This window comes from Microcaecilia unicolor, chromosome 10, assembly GCF_901765095.1.
Source record: "Microcaecilia unicolor chromosome 10, aMicUni1.1, whole genome shotgun sequence".
NCBI lineage: Eukaryota > Metazoa > Chordata > Amphibia > Gymnophiona > Siphonopidae > Microcaecilia > Microcaecilia unicolor.
In genome coordinates, this window is record NC_044040.1 from 145156618 (window position 1) to 145172476 (window position 15859).

At 44.2% G+C, this 15859-nt stretch overlaps 1 protein-coding gene across 1 annotated transcript in view; it reads left to right on the forward strand.

The window, feature by feature from the left end:
• INPP5D (inositol polyphosphate-5-phosphatase D) overlaps nt 1-15859 on the forward strand; it is a 420594-nt gene that overhangs the window by 390013 nt on the left and 14722 nt on the right. Inside the window, exons 23-26 of the mRNA XM_030216155.1 lie at nt 828-977; nt 1321-1405; nt 4661-4768; nt 15382-15660. Coding sequence (XP_030072015.1) covers nt 828-977; nt 1321-1405; nt 4661-4768; nt 15382-15660 — 622 coding nt within the window. The remainder of the gene's footprint in view (nt 1-827; nt 978-1320; nt 1406-4660; nt 4769-15381; nt 15661-15859) is intronic.

The window sequence follows — 15859 nt, forward strand, 5'->3', positions numbered from 1 at the left end:
GCAAGTCCCACCTGTGTTGTCTGAGCAGCATTTAAGTTAGGAAGTGCACTTCCAATCTAAATTGAGAGGATACAATTTTCATTTAAAAAAGCTTAGGACACTTTTCTTCCATTTTTGTTGTCCACCATGTGTGCTCAGCCTTGCAAAGTTGTCTTTTTAGTAAGTGCAGTCCACTATCATACCAGGGCTGTTTGTGAGAACCTGATGGGAAATTAAGGCATTTCAATGGGGCAATCTGATCCAAGGCACAGGATAGAACTGAGTGAAGACTATCTACCATATTTTCAAGATAGAGGGAATCAAAGTATGCTGGGAAGGAAAAAAAGGAGGGGGAAATACTTTGAAGAACGTGGATAGTTTGGGAAGGGATTTTTAAATATGCAGGGGAAGGGGGAGCGATATGTAAAAATGAATAGCTGGATGATCAGACCAGGGAATTTGAGAGCAGGAAAAGGCAGATGGCAGCAGAGAAGAATCAATCTGTGTGATTTCTAGGTCTAGTGTGTGGCCTCCCTTTTGGGTAAGAAAAGAAACCCACTGATGGAGATTAAGATTAGCAAGAATTGATAAAGGACATTGTGAATGGGGATGGTTTAGGGTATCAATATGAGTATTGACATCTCCAAGGATAAGAATATTAAGATAACGAATTGTGGCTTCTATTAAGGCTTGAAAACTATTGTCCCATTGAGTCTGGGGCAAGGAAAGGGGACAGTGACATAACAGAAGGACGAAAGAGGTAGAACCATGAATATGGTCTGCGAGTTCCTCTGAGTAGGGAAGGGCAGTTTAAAACGATGATATGGATTGTTGTACATGTTCTGTAGGGGAAGGCTGTATTTCGCTTCGATTGGAATCTACAGAATCACGGATTCCCTTTCGTATTCTACTGACACACCATGGAGAAATGGCTGGCCGCTTCCAAGGTGAAATCAAGCTGCAAACCTCACAAGGAAAACAAAGAGAGAAGCTGTATGGTAAGAAAGTGGCAAAGTGCTACCAATTATACAAATGGTAAAGATGATATAGAAAGGTACCAACAAGATGATAGTATAGAAAGGTAATGTATATTAAATGTTTCAAGATAATACTAATACATTACAACAGTAGCATAACAGCAATAAATATTAAGTAATAAATGTTGAAGACAATTCACCAAAACCCTGCAGTTCCCTCTGCAACTTATTGTTAAGCAAGCAAAGGTAATAGAACCGTAAGAAGTTGTGTTTCTCCTAACATACAACTAATCAAAAAAGAAATGTTAATTTTATGCTGTTTATTAGTTGGTAGAACAATTGTATCTCTGCCGCTTTCTTGTAGATTTTGTCAAGATTGAAAGAGATGACCCTGCATGTCAGAAACAGATAAAGAGTCTCAGCAGCCATCAGTGGGAACAGTCTGTCAGGTAAAGAACCAGCAAGAGCCGAACAGTACAGATTTTCAAGAATAAGCTGTGTAGGGAAAATTCTACAACCGGGCACCTCCTTTTAGGCGCCACGAAGATATGCAGTATGAGCCGGATTCAGTAAATGGTGTCTAAAATGTAGACACGTCGCAATAATGCGCGTAGCGCTATTCTATAAACCGCATCTATAGTAAGACATGGTTTATAGAATAGCACATAGACTGGGAAAATGCATGTACATTTGGGCATGGCCATTCACGCCACTGAAAACCTGTTGTAAATACACGTGCCTAAATGTACACGCATTTGTCGCACAGACGTGACAGCATTCCCCCAAATTCTATAACAACACGCTTATATTTGATTGATGCCCCCAGTATGCCTACACTCCCACGGCCTTGCCCCCTTTTCACCTAAGCACATTGGATTTTATGTGCATCTCTTTTTAGAATACGCCTAAAAAGAAGTGCGCGTAAATTCCAATTATTACCAATTCGTGATGATAATTGGTTATCAACTAACTATCATCACCAATTGGCTTGTTTCTCAATCAAGTAACACACATACTTTGGCCACACACACACGCTACTCGCCGTGCCTCAGGGGCGTAGCTACGTGGGGCCACGGGGCATGGGCCCCACAGATTATGCCCTGGCCCCCTCTACATTTGACACCCCCCCCCCCCCCCCCCCCACTGTTGCCTCCTGCCGCGCCGCCGCATTAGGTACCTTGTTTGCTGGCAGGGGTCCCCAATCCCCACCAGCCGAAGAGTTTTCTTCAGCGCCAGTCGACTCCGGCGCCTTCGTTGTGGGAGCATCTGTTTCTGACGCCTTACGTCCTGCAGCGTGCATGTAGCCCTGTGCAGGACGTAAGGCATCAGAAACAGATGATCCCACAACAAAGGCACCGGAGTCGACCGGCGCTGAAGAAAACTCTTTGGCTGGCGGGGATTGGGGACCCCTGCCAGCAAACAAGGTACCTGATGTGGCGGCGGGGCAGGGGGTGGGCGGGCGAGGAGGGGGTTGCAGTTGCGGTGGTGGTCCAAAGTGGCGGGGGGGGGTTGCGGTTGCGGCGGCGAGGGAGGGTCGGCGGCTAAAGAGTGCCCTCCACCTCAGGCTCTGGCCCCCCCACCTCGGGCTCTGGCCCCCCTCCTGCCGAGATCTGGCTAAGCCCCTGCCATGCCTTATATAGAATCCAGCCCTATTCTATAGCATGATCCAGCATTAGCATGCCTAACATTAAGGCAGCCACAGTTACACCAACCATACACCAAACATACGTGCAAGTGCCTAAATATGTCCAGGACATAAATACATTATGCACATAACTGGGAGCTCTGCAAATGTCCCACCCATGTACACTCCCCCTTGCCAAATATGTGCTATGTAAGTTAAACAGGTATTTTTAGAATAGCAGTTAGGCGCCCTGCTAGCACATAACATGGTGAAGTGTACACAGAGCCAGTGCAACCTGGTAAGTATGGCAAGGGGTATCGACTGCAAGCCGTGCTATTGGTTGCACCGGCCCTTTTCTCTCCTTTTCCTTTTCCCTGCTTTCATGGGTTAGCATTTCTTTCTTCCCTGCAGCCCTCCGAGTATACACATATGCATATAAGTGCTAGTATTCTAGAGCTATTAATTTATATGTGCAAATGGCAAGTAAATGCAGGCACCTTGATTATAGAATTACCCTTTATACTATGTCAGGTTGATATGAAACAGAGTTAAACAAGCTCAAGGCTCTGCCTCATAGATCATTCAAGCACGGATGTAGCCCTCTGAATGGAGGGCATTTTGCAGCAAACTACATACAGGTACAAGTTCCTTGCATAAATAGCTTATAATGTAATGAGCATTTTATTTATTTATTTTAAAAACTTCATATATTCCACCTATCTACAATTCTAGGTGACTTACAAATAAGTCACCTAGATAACTAGCTGCACTTCACTTTTAAAGGTTCATTTTTACCACAGCATTTTCTCAATATCATATTCCAGCACAGACTCCTGGGGCAGGTGCTAGGCACAAAAACACGGTTCCATGTTGGCTCTTTATAGTCTGTTTGTTGGAATAAACACTGTGTATGAAGAACTGTCGACTCCCTTGAGATCTCTTTACCCTACTCTTCTAGACTGCTCTTACAAATAAAACATACATAACCATGAAATAAAACAGGAATAATCAAATCATACAGAAGGCAATGGAAGACTAAGCAATTTGTGCAAGTCACAGAAAGTAGCAGTGGTAGGATGTGAACTCTGGGGATCATTTGGGTCTCAGAGTATGCCCAGGGCATGCCCTCCTTTAAAGTTTGTCCCTCTCCAATCTCTGAAGATAGCTTGTAGTGGGGAAGGGGGGGAGGGGGACAGGCCTGTACATTATAGCCTGATCTGAGTAGCCCCACTTCCTTGCTTGGCCCTGGTGCAGAAACTGTAGTACCTTAGTGCACCAGGATATGGTTTGCAAACAAGATATTTCCAAAAGTGCTAAGTTGTATGGGGATGCCTTTGTATGATGGTCAGTTTTTTATTTCCTTATTGCATTCTTTAAGAAAAGCATGCAGTGGGCTAAAACCAAGACTGGATCAGCCTACCTGGAATGCTGAAGCCAGTTGACAGCCTAATAAAGGTGTGTGTTATGAATGGGCATTGTATTGGCGGAACTGTGTATATTTAGGGGGCAGGTGTGTCTTTTGAAATGAGGATGCCTGAGAGATTATGGCGGTGTTTCCCAAGTCCGGTCCTGGAGTACCCCTTGCCAGTCAGGTTTTCAGGATATCCACAATGAATATGCATGAAAGAGATTTGTATATAATGGAGGCAGTGTATGCAAATCAAGTTAATCCCTATTCATTGTGGATATCCTGAAAACCTGACTGGCAAGGGGTACTCCAGGACTGGACTTGGGAAACACTGGATTATAGGGGGGGGGGGGTGTTCCCCAATTCCCAACTGCTCCTGTTTCCTATCCCATGTAACATTTTAACTGTGCATGCATGGACACTTGTAGATCTTCTGAATGTGAGAACTTACACACAATTTTGGCTACCCACATAATTTTACACAACCGGGAAATTTACACTAACTTACGTGCAGATAAAAAATTATACAGATTGTTGCATTTTACAGTACTTTAATATAAAGAATGCCTGAAAGGCAGCATTTCATAACTGGACAAAATCAGATTACTGCATTTGAAAGTCATAAGGTATATATATCCATTGAGCAGTAGCATTTTTTTCTACTCAACATAGGAAATCCAAAAGCTCTCACCTGATGGCAGCAGAAGCTGCAGCCATTGCTCGCATGCGGGGATCAACTCCAGGCTCTTTGGAAATACAAAGCAAAGACGAAGGTTCAAGGTAACCCCACTAATTAACTTATGATTCTTGTTGGCATCTAAATTGCCAAGAAGGTAATATAAGGAAGTTAAGGCCTTGTGTGTCTTTGCACAGTAACTGTACCACAATTCACTTAATGAATGAACATGTGCAATTTGACTAATTTGTGAAAAAAGGTAACAGTGTGAAAAGAAAGTAGATGTGAGTATTTCTGCTTTTTAGTGGACTGCATAAGTCCTAGAGAAAACTTGCAAGGATCTCACTCAGGGCCGTGCTAACCCGGTAAGCGGGGTAAGCACCACAGGGGGGCGCCTGCTTTCAAGGGCGCCGGCTCCCGGGCCCGCCCAGCTGTTGGACGGCCTTCCCGGTTCCAGTTCCCGCTGGCCCGTAAAGCTGCACACGGCAGTGCGCACACTTTACACAGCCGCTGAGCCAAGCTGAGCTACTACCCCAGAATCGCGCGCTGGGCAAGTGCTTGCCATGCAGTCACCGTCTATCAGGCGGCCTTCCTTCAGTGGGCGGGGCTAATACTCAGGTAGTTCCAGCTCCGGAGGAGGCGTAGACCGTAGTGGGAGGGAGGTGAAGGGTAAACGAGATGAGCAGCGGGGGAGTGGGATGGCTCATATCCGGTCTTTAGCTCAAACAAGACATTCTTAAGCTATGCAAAAAAAGAAAGAAAGGAAAAGGTATCGAGGAGCACAATGGAAGGAAAGATGGCTTTTGTTTGGGGCTTAACCCGCTTCCTTCCCAGAAATAGGCTTCACCCTACACATTTCTTGTCAGTTCTAATTCGCATATGCCTGCGATATTTTACATCAATGATTGGACCGTAAGCAGCCTGAACCAGTTTGGTGATGGCCAGCCAAGATCAACCATATGATCTGGGGAGGGGGTATTTTTCCTTTCGTGCAGCAAGCTAAGTCTGTGCTCTGGAGCTCTTTCTGCTGATTTGTTTTGTAGCTGATTGAGTTCAAGGGACGGATCTATTAAGTACTACCTTAAGACTGGGGTGCTTCTTTGTTTTGACAGCCGCCTGCTTCTTATTGTATGCAGCAATCACCAGCCATAACCCAGCGCTGCGTTTTTCTATTTCCTCTCTTTCTGGGTTCTCCTTGTCAACACTATGAAGGAGTTTAATAGACTGGAGGGGAAGTGAGCCTAGTCCACTGTAAGCCATTTGGTTAATCTCTGTTTCCACTCCCCTGCGCTGTCATTTCCATACACTCAAATCAGGCAAACCAATGAGTTGCTGGATCCACGTTGTCGTTCTTTATTGTTGGTCCAACTGTAATAAGTCTAAAGCAGTTTCAGTTGGATAGGTAGGCCTTACAAGGTGGAAATGCCCGACGTGGATGGAGGGGAGGGAAGAGAGAGGAAGGAGATGAGGGAAAAGGGAGAAAACCTGCACATGGAGAAAATAGGCAAAAGCTGGATCCACTGGACAGTCAAGTCTGCAGAGAACCCAGCTTTTACTTACGGATGTAAGGCAAGAAATGAAGAAGAAAGGAGGAAAGAAAAGAAATAAATGGAAAGGAAGCCCTGGAAACGGAGTTAAGAGGACAGATAGCAGCAGAATCGGATACTGGGCCAGCATGATCAGAAAAACAGTCACCAGACAACAAAGGTAGAAAAAATAATTTAATTTTCATTATAGTGTTTGGAATATGTACACTTGGGAATCAGCTGCTCAACGTTAAAAGTTTATATTTTATATTACATATTTGTTTTATTTCTATATTCTATTGTTAATTTGTAAAGTGGTGATTGTTGGTATTTGTTAGTTTTTTCAAATTTACATCTGCTATCTATATTTTGCACAGTACTAGGGGACATGCATACATCGTTATTGTGTACTTTTGTTTTGTGTACTTTTCAGCTAAAAATATCTTCAGGCCGGCAGGAGAGGAGGGGGGGGTTATAGAAGGCAATTGACGAGGTTCTTCACCTTTTAAGGCACTGGGCTGAAAAAGGGGGCAGGTGGGAGAAGAGGGAGAGAGAAGAGAGAAAGAAGATGCTAGACAGGGGGGGGGGCGCCAATTGATAGTCTGCAGGGGGCACCAGAGACCCTAGGCACAGCCCTGATCTCACTGATCTCAATGACACCAGTCTGGAAAGGAATCTGGAAAATTACAATTGCATAGTGATGACTAACTGAAATTACATTTATCTAACCTATGTTTTGATTGATTCAGTTAGTCATCATTGTACTCAGATCCTCTTTATAGCCCCTTTTTAGTTTGCTTTTTGTAATGCCAGCTTTGTGCCCTTCCCATTTTAACCCCTATCATACATGCAGCACTTTTGTTGCACCATCCTTCTCTATGGCAAACCAGGCAATTTTTAGCAAACCTCCAGACAAATCTAGACTCGTGGGTTATGCACTCCTACCAGCAGATGGAGACGGAGAACCATTGGCTTCAAGTCCTATAAGTATTCTATGCAGCCTAAGCCTGTCAATATTTCTCAACCCAGTCCTCACGACATACCTAGCCAGTCAGGTTTTCAGGATTCTTACAGTGAATATACATGAAATAGCTTTGCATTCAGTGGAGGTAACGCATGCAAATTTATCTCATCCATTTTCATTATGGATATCTTGAAAACCTGACTTGCTGGGTGTGTCCCAAGGACTGGGTTGAGAACCCCTGCTCTAACTTCATAGTTCCAAAGAAGGAAGGAAGAAACCTTTTGCTCTGTTGTAAATCTCAAGTGGTAAACTGAGAGCTCAAGGTTCTCAGTTTTCATGTGAAAACTCTCCAGTTGGTAAGCTTGACTGCTTAAATATTTTAAATTTAAATGCTTTACTTTTTGTCTATTAGATTGTAAGCTCTTTGAGCAGGGACTGTCTTTCTTCTGTGTTTGTACAGCGCTGCATACACTTTGTAGCGCTCTAGAAATGTTAAATAGTAGTAGTAGTAGTAGTAGTAGTGGTGGTAAGGCAATCAGGGCCATAGCTACGGGTGGACCTAGGTGGGCCCAGGCCCACCCAATCATGGCTATGGCCCATCCATACTTTCTGACCTTCCAATTGGTGCTGGTTGGCACAGCCTTTCACTTCAGCAGCACAAACTGCTTGAGAACAGGAACATGGGACCTGGACAGTTTTCGCAGTGAGAAGCCAGTAAAACAGAAAAACAGCCACTGTAATTTCACTGTCTCCTTTGCTGGCATTGCTGTTTGTACCAGATCACCTGAAGACCTGCAGGCAGCAGCAATGACATCCTCTGAAGGCAGCACGGGACCTCCTAGCTACTTGCACACTGACGAATCTGCAGTGTCCCGCCCCTTAGAATACAAACTTCCTGTTTCCATAAGGTCAGGACCCTGCAGAGCTGTTAATGCGTATTCAGCTGGGGAGGGGGGTCCCATGGTGCCTTTTGAGGATGACATCGCAGCTGCCTGCAGGTCTTCAGGTGATCTGGTGACAGCTACTGCTGAAGGGCCAGCTGGGATGCAGAGAAGGGAGCTGTTGCAGGGGACAGAAAGATCTGGAGGAGAGCTCATGGAGGAAGGGAGAGAAGGGAGGTGAGGTGATGTGATGGGAGGGGTGGGTGTCCAGCCAGGAAATATGACCTAGAGGAAAGATGCAAGGGCACCAGGGCAGTGGCGTAGCCAAGGTGGGCCTGGATGGGCCCAGGCCCACCTACTTTGGGCTCAGGCCCACCCAGTAGCAGAATGCCTATGATGTGGCTGGCAGGGATGCCCAAGCCCCACTAGCCAAAAACTCCCAACAACCGTCCCTCCTGCATACCAGCCTTCCTTCTGATGTATTCCCACCTATGTGGAAACAGGAAATTGCATCAGAGGGAAGACTGTGGGGCCAACATGAGCAGTGTGTATTAGTTGCTGCTCACTGCCGGTGAAAATCTGCTATTTAAAAGGTACGCGGGGTAGGGGGATGTTTGAGAGACTATATGGCATGCAGGCAAGAAAGTGAGAGACCAAATCACTTGTGGGACAGGGCAGAGTTCTTCTGCCCATCCATCTTGGACCCAGGCCCACCCAAATGTGGGTGTCTGGCTACGGGTCTGCACCAGGGTAGCGGGAATAAGGACTTAGGAGGATAGGGAAATAAAGAGGAGATGCTAGGTTGGGAGGGGGGAGGAAGTGGATACATACCTGACATCAAAATCCCTTTTGAGAAGTACGAACTCCCCCTCAAATCACAAGTCAGGAACCTTGGAATACAGTTAGATTCAACACTTACTCTGATTCCCCAAATCCAAGCAACCTTCAAGAGATGCTTCTACTATTTGTGACAGCTACGCTGCCTCTCTCCTTACATTGAGAAGGTAAATCTTATCCCAGTTGTGCATGCTATGATACCATCAAGACTGGATTACTGCAATGCATTATACAGTGGTCTGACTGCAAAGGCCTGTACCAGCTCCAGTTGATTCAGAATGCAGCAGCAAGACTCATAGAAGGTTGCAAGCGACGTGACCACATCACACCATTTTTGCAAAAACTTCATTGGTTACCAGTACAATAATACAGGGCTAAATTTAAAACTGTGTCTGATCTTCAAGGCCTTCAAAGGAAATCGCCCTGAGTACCTGAAGAATAGGATGATCCTATGCACACTGCCAAGAACACTAAGATCCTCTCAAGGACTATCACTAACCACACTCTCTCCAAAAGACATTACATGATGTGGTACTCGCAAGCGAGCCTTCACTGGAGAAGCCCCCACACTCTGGAATGCACTGCCTGAAAGGCTCCACTTAACACAAGATATCTTTACCTCAGAAAGCAGGTGAAAGCTTGGCTCTTCAACCAGGCTTTTAATGGAAGAAGTAACTAACTTAGTCTCGCACACAAGGAGTGACATGGGCTGCAAATACTGCAGCAGGATATGTTTATCCACTCCTACCCTAGCTGAGATAATATTTAACCATCTCTCTGACCTCATGTACAACTTTCTATAAATTAGTCACCTTACTTTCTTACTCTCTTACCTATCTATATGTTCCATCTTTTCTTGTGCCCTTCACTGTCAATTAAAATGTTCTATTACTATTGTGTTGACATTGTAAGTAGTATACTATCCACCTTATAATTGAAAGAGAAAAACGCCTAGATTTCGACCCAAATCGGGAGATAGACGTTTATCTCACAAAAACGAATAAATCGGTATAATGGAAAGCCGATTTTGGACGTTTTCAACTGCACTCCATCGCGGAAGCGTACAAAGTTGACGGGGGCGTGTCGGAGGCGTGGCGAAGGTGGAACTGGGGCTTGGTTATCGGCCGAGGAGAGATGGGCACCTTTCGCCAATAATGGAAAAAAAGTATGCATTTGTAGCTAGAATTTAGGGCACTTTTCCTGGACCCTGTTTTTTCACGAATAAGGCCCCAAAAAGTGCCCTAAATGACCAGATTACCACCAGAGGGAATCAGGGATGACCTCCCCTGACTCCCCCAGTGGTCACTAACCCCCTCCCACCACAAAAAATGAGGTTTCACAACTTTTTATTTTCACCCTCAAATGTCACACCCACCTCCCTGGCAGCAGTATGCAGGTCCCTGGAGCAGTTGTTACGGGGTGCAGTGGACTTCAGGCAGGTGGACCCAGGCCCATCCCCCCCCCCACCTGTTACAATTGTGCTGCTTAATGCTTAGTCGTCCAACCCCCCCAAACCCACTGTACCCACATGTAGGTGCCCCCCTTCACCTCTTAGGGCTATAGTAATGGTGTAGACTTGTGGGCAGTGGGTTTGAGGGGGATTTGGGGGGCTCAACACACAAGGGAAGGGTGCTATGCACCTGGGAGCTCTTTTACCTTTTTTTTTGTTTTGTAAAAGTGCCCCCTAGGGTGCCCGGTTGGTGTCCTGGCATGTGAGGGGGACCAGTGCACTACGAATCCTGGCCCCTCCCACGAACAAATGGCTCGGATTAGGACGTTTTTGAGCTGGGGGTTTTTAGTTTCCATTATCGCTGAAAAACAAAAACGCCCAGCTCACAAATTGTCGAATAAAACATGGACGTCTATTTTTTGTGACAATACGGTTCGGTCCGCCCCTTTTCACGGACCCGTTCTCGGAGATAAACGCCCATGGAGATAGACGTTTCTGTTCGATTATGCCCCTCCACGCCATACTTTGTATTGTTATTTGAATATTTTTACTGCTGTAATTGCCTATTGCTCATGTTTGATTTATTCTTACTGTACACTACCTTGAGTGAATTCCTTCAAAAAGGTGATAAATAAATCCTAATAAATAAATAAAAAGGTATATTGATTATCTTTTAAATTGATCTCTCCACCTGGTCTGAACCTTAGACAACATATTTCTTGGAATGAATCATGGAGGTATCACTGCAGACACTTTTCCATTAAAAATTAGCCTGTTGATTGTTATTTGCACCACACCTAGTACTAAGTTTTTTAAGTTTTGCTTTTTTATGGTTTTTTATTTATATGATTTCTTATTAATTTAAATGCATGAATGGATGTATAATATAATTGTAAGTGAATTATGTTGTAATTTGTTTTTCTTCTTTATACTCTATTAGTGTACACAATTTATGATTTGGATCCCTTACCTTTTGCATGTTGTATATTCTGTAATCTATTTATTTTATGTTTATATGATTTTATGATTGTTTTTAGTACTGTACCCCAGAGGCAGGCCGTGAGTAGACGTGGAGGGAAATAATCAAACGGAAATGCCTATCTCCATGGGCGTTTATCTCTGAGAATGGGTTCGTGAAGGGGTGGGCCGAACCGTATTTTCGAAAAAATGGACGTTTTTGAGCTGGGCGTTTGTTTTTTTTTAGCAATAATGGAAACTAAAAACCCCCAGCTCAAAAACGTCCTAATCCGAGCCATTTGGTCGTGGGAGGAGCCACGATTCGTAGTACACTCGCCCCCCTGATATGCCAGGACACCAACTGGGCACCCTACGTCAGTGCGGTGGACTTCAGAAAAAGCTCCCACATGCATAGCTCCCTTACCAAGGTTGCTGAACATCCAACCCCCCTCCCCCAAAACCCACAAATGTACAACACTAGGGGTGAAGGGGGCTCTTAGGGGTGAAGGGGGCACCTACATGTGGGTACAGTGGGTTTTGGAGGCCTCCCATTTACCAGCACAAGTGTTACAGGTGGGGGGGGGGGATGGGCCTGGGGCCACCTGGCTGAAGTGCACTGCGGTACCCACTAAAAGTGCTCCAGGGACCTGCATACACGCAGGCCTCTAGGACTGGTTGCTGCTATATAACATTGGCACACCAGTTGACACCTGTAGACTAATCTCTACGAAAACGTCCTTTATTGGAATAACCGCCTTTACTCACATTTAACTGCAGATCAGAGGTTGTGCCCCACTGGCAACGAGTCTGCCTGGTACTGAGATGAGCAGTAGGTCAGAGCTGGCAGAATGCTGTACAATGCCCTCTTTCAGCCACATTCAAGGGAAGAACTAAGTTGTCTAACGTGGCTAACACAGGAAAGAGAACTAAAACTGGCTTACAAAAATGGCCACTACCGCATGGACTACAACAGGAAACACAACAGGGCACACTCTGACCTAGTAGGCAAGGGGGAAAGCACCATGGGAGAAGAGCCTACCAACTACCAACATTGTGAGACTGTAACACAAGCTAATGAAATCACGGAGCCCAATACCCTACACCCACCACAATGCAATGCTGATGTGACCCTGTACTGCACCCGAGAGCCACATCTGACCCAGGGAAAGGCTGTGACAGGATCGAACACATTCTGCTGTCATGGAGGTGGGTACGGCATTTGAGGCTGGCATACAGGCTGGGAAAAAAGTTTTTAAAGTGGGGGTTTTTTTGGTGGGAGGGGGTTAGTGACCACTGGGGGAGTCCGGGGAGGTCATCCCCGATTCCCTCCAGTGGTCATCTGGGCAGTTGGGGCACTTTTTTGGGACTTGTTCATGAAAAAAAAAGGGTCCAAAAAAAGTGACCCCAAATCACGGTAAAAACGCCTTTTTTTTTCGATTATCAGCTAAAGACGCCCATCTCTCCTCGGCTGATAACCACGCCCCAGTTCCGCCTCCACCACGCCTCCGACACGCCCCCGTCAACTTTATTTGTTTCCGCGACGGAGTGCAGTTGGAAACGCCCAAAATCGGCTTTCGATTATACCGATTTGGGCGCCTTTGCAAGACAAACGTCTTTCTCCCAATTTAGGTCGCACTATAGGTGTTTTTCTCTTTCAAAAATAAGCTGGAAAATGACCAGGTCAGGTGATATATATGTATATTTTTTTTGTTATTGAGATTTAATTACTGTTACAAGAAAATATTAAGGAAAACAGATAAGAAAAAATCAAAATTACATAAGTAACATTACCACATTGCATACATTCTAGGCCACTAAGCAGCTATGTTTCCCCACTTGTAAGTTGGCTGATACTCGCAGTAAGGCAATGTCTAATTTCAAGACATTTCTTTGTGAAATATTTTGGTGATCAGTGACTTAATCTGGATAAGGACTTTTCCTACGAGTCAGCAGTTTAATGTTAGATGCGTCTACAACTTATAATTTGTATATCTTGTCATATTTTTAAAATTTATGTATGTTTTACTGTAACCTGCCTTAGAATAAGGCGGGATATAAATATCAAGAAGAGAACAACTGGGTTTATTGCTTTAAATCAATTTTGTCAAAGACAAAATATCCTAAGCAATTGTACAGAGTGGAGAAAAATAAAATTATGCCCTTAATAAACCTGAGCGTCACTATTTAACGTCCAAAGAACAATCAACCACCTTATTTGAAAGAAATAATTCTAAAGGGGGTCTTTTACTAAGCCATGGTAGCATTTTTAGCTCACGGTAGAAATCAGCTGGCAGTAAACACCAAGACACCCAATATATTCCTATGGGCGGCTCAGCATTTACTGTCATTTGATTTCTACTGAGAGCTAAAAACGCTACTGTAGCTTAGTAAAAGACCCCCTAAATGCATAGGATCCAAAAAATATATGAACGTTTTTTAGAGTGATCAGACACTTACAGGGAAACGTCAGAAAGAATGTACCCCCAATTGCTAAAACACGAGGCTTAAACTGAAGGCATTATGTCTTAGCTGAGTTGATATGGCCACATCCGGAAACATTAATACAGAATGGTACGTTTTTTTTTTTTTTTTTTTTGTGAAAATAAGATTTAACATTTACATTTCCTTCTGTACAGAGCTTAATGTAACCAACAAAGTAGCTCGTTTTGATATGCCATCGAGATTCCAGAAATTTTGTTAAATCTAAACTGTCTGGTAACTCAAATTATCAAAATCTCCTTCTGGATTAGAAGATACACATTTTTAATTTCCAAAGCTTCAATAGATATTTGTAACCCATGTCTTAAATACATTTAAACAGCTCTAAAGGTGAAATATAGTGCGTCAAAGGAAAATTTAACAAATGGAAATTACATGCTCTGGAGGCATTTTCTGGAGCTTCCATTCTAGGGTGAACCAACAGGTTATGCTTAGCAGCAGCAGCTGCTGCAAATTGACAAGATTTTACTTGAAGCTCCACCTTATCTAGGCTCTTAACCATTTGAGATATGTTAGAGTCTTGTTCATTAAACTTTTCAACTGTATTCTCAGTTAATTTACTACAGCCAAACTCTCATGACTCAGAGCACTTATGGTGTCTTCTTTCAAAAAAGTTCTGGGAGAGGGGTAGGCCTCCCCCCCCCCCCCCAATTGATAAGGATACCTCCTGGGAGGGAAGTGTGCTCACCACTGGGGGCTACAGTGGTAGCAAGCCACGCTGCTCCGTTCCAATGGGGAAGCAAAAAGGAGGTAAGAAGATAGCTCCGGGGGTTACAGTTGTTAAGGGACCTATGGATTTGCATTTTCAACAATCTAACAGTGGCATATTAGATGGTTGAAAATGCAAATCCTTTAGTCCCTTAACAACTGTAACCCCTGGAGCCATCTTGTTACCTCCTTTTTGCTTCCCCATTGAAACGGAGCAGCATGGCTTGCTCCTCAGTTGCTCCAAAGGGGGAGGACTTGCCCCACTTTGGGCTCAAGCCCCGCCACTTAAATGACTGGTAGGGATACCCAAGCCATTCCAGCTGAAGAGGTCTCCTGCATCAGTCCCCCATGCAGCCAGAACAACGCTCAAGTCAGCAGCATCTTTCAGCTGCCAACACTGGCACTCCCGCACATGCTCAGTTCAGGCCCCCACTGGCTACAATACACAGACCTAGCCACATTGAAGAAGATCAATCTTCTGAGAGCTGATACGCACAGCCACAACACTTTTTAACGACATAAATTGCTTCAAAATTTATCCTCATGGCACCTATGGAAAAAAATCACTTCAAGAAAGTAATGTGTTTGAAAAATGCAACCTGCAGAGTCTTTGATTTTGACTTACTGTGCAACCTGAACATTTGTTAATTTCCTCAGAGGAACATCTGTTTGATATATTTCGGCAGTAGACCAGGAAGGTAAAACCAAATTCACAAAAACGTACTACAACATTGTGTTTTATGGTGTCAAACTAACAATAGATTGTCAAAATGTAGCTAGCTAGCTAATGTCACAGTTTTCTCAGGGGTTAGTATGATGAAAGGGGAAAGTATCAGACTCAGAAGAGGTCTGTTTGTGTATGCTGCATTTATATTCTGTTCCTCTTTCTTCCTAGGTTATCTCACTTCTCCAGTTTAACCCCCACTGATATTAGCAATCCAAACTATATGGGAATAGGCTTCAACTCCCAACAGCTTCCTACTTCCAACCAACAAAAGCAAACTTCTCCTGAGCAGCACCCACCCTTCTGGGGATATGACCAGCGAACCAAACAAAACTCACCTATTCTGGCACATAGTGAATCCCCCTCTACATCACCCTCCTGGTCACCCGTATCTCCAAAGAAATTCACTCATCCAGCTACAAGTCGAGTTTGCTCCCAAAATCAAGAACTGTAAGTGTATGCAACTCTGAATAAAAATTAAACTATAGTCAAATCCATCTCTTTGTAGAGACATCTGAAGAAGCTCAACAGAAACAGAACAGTTTTTTTTTTAAATACAGTTAGAGACATCCAAGTGAATGTTCCTGGACCTAATGCAGCTTTGCAATAATGAGATCTTTAGATTTCATGTGTGTATCTATTCAGTGAC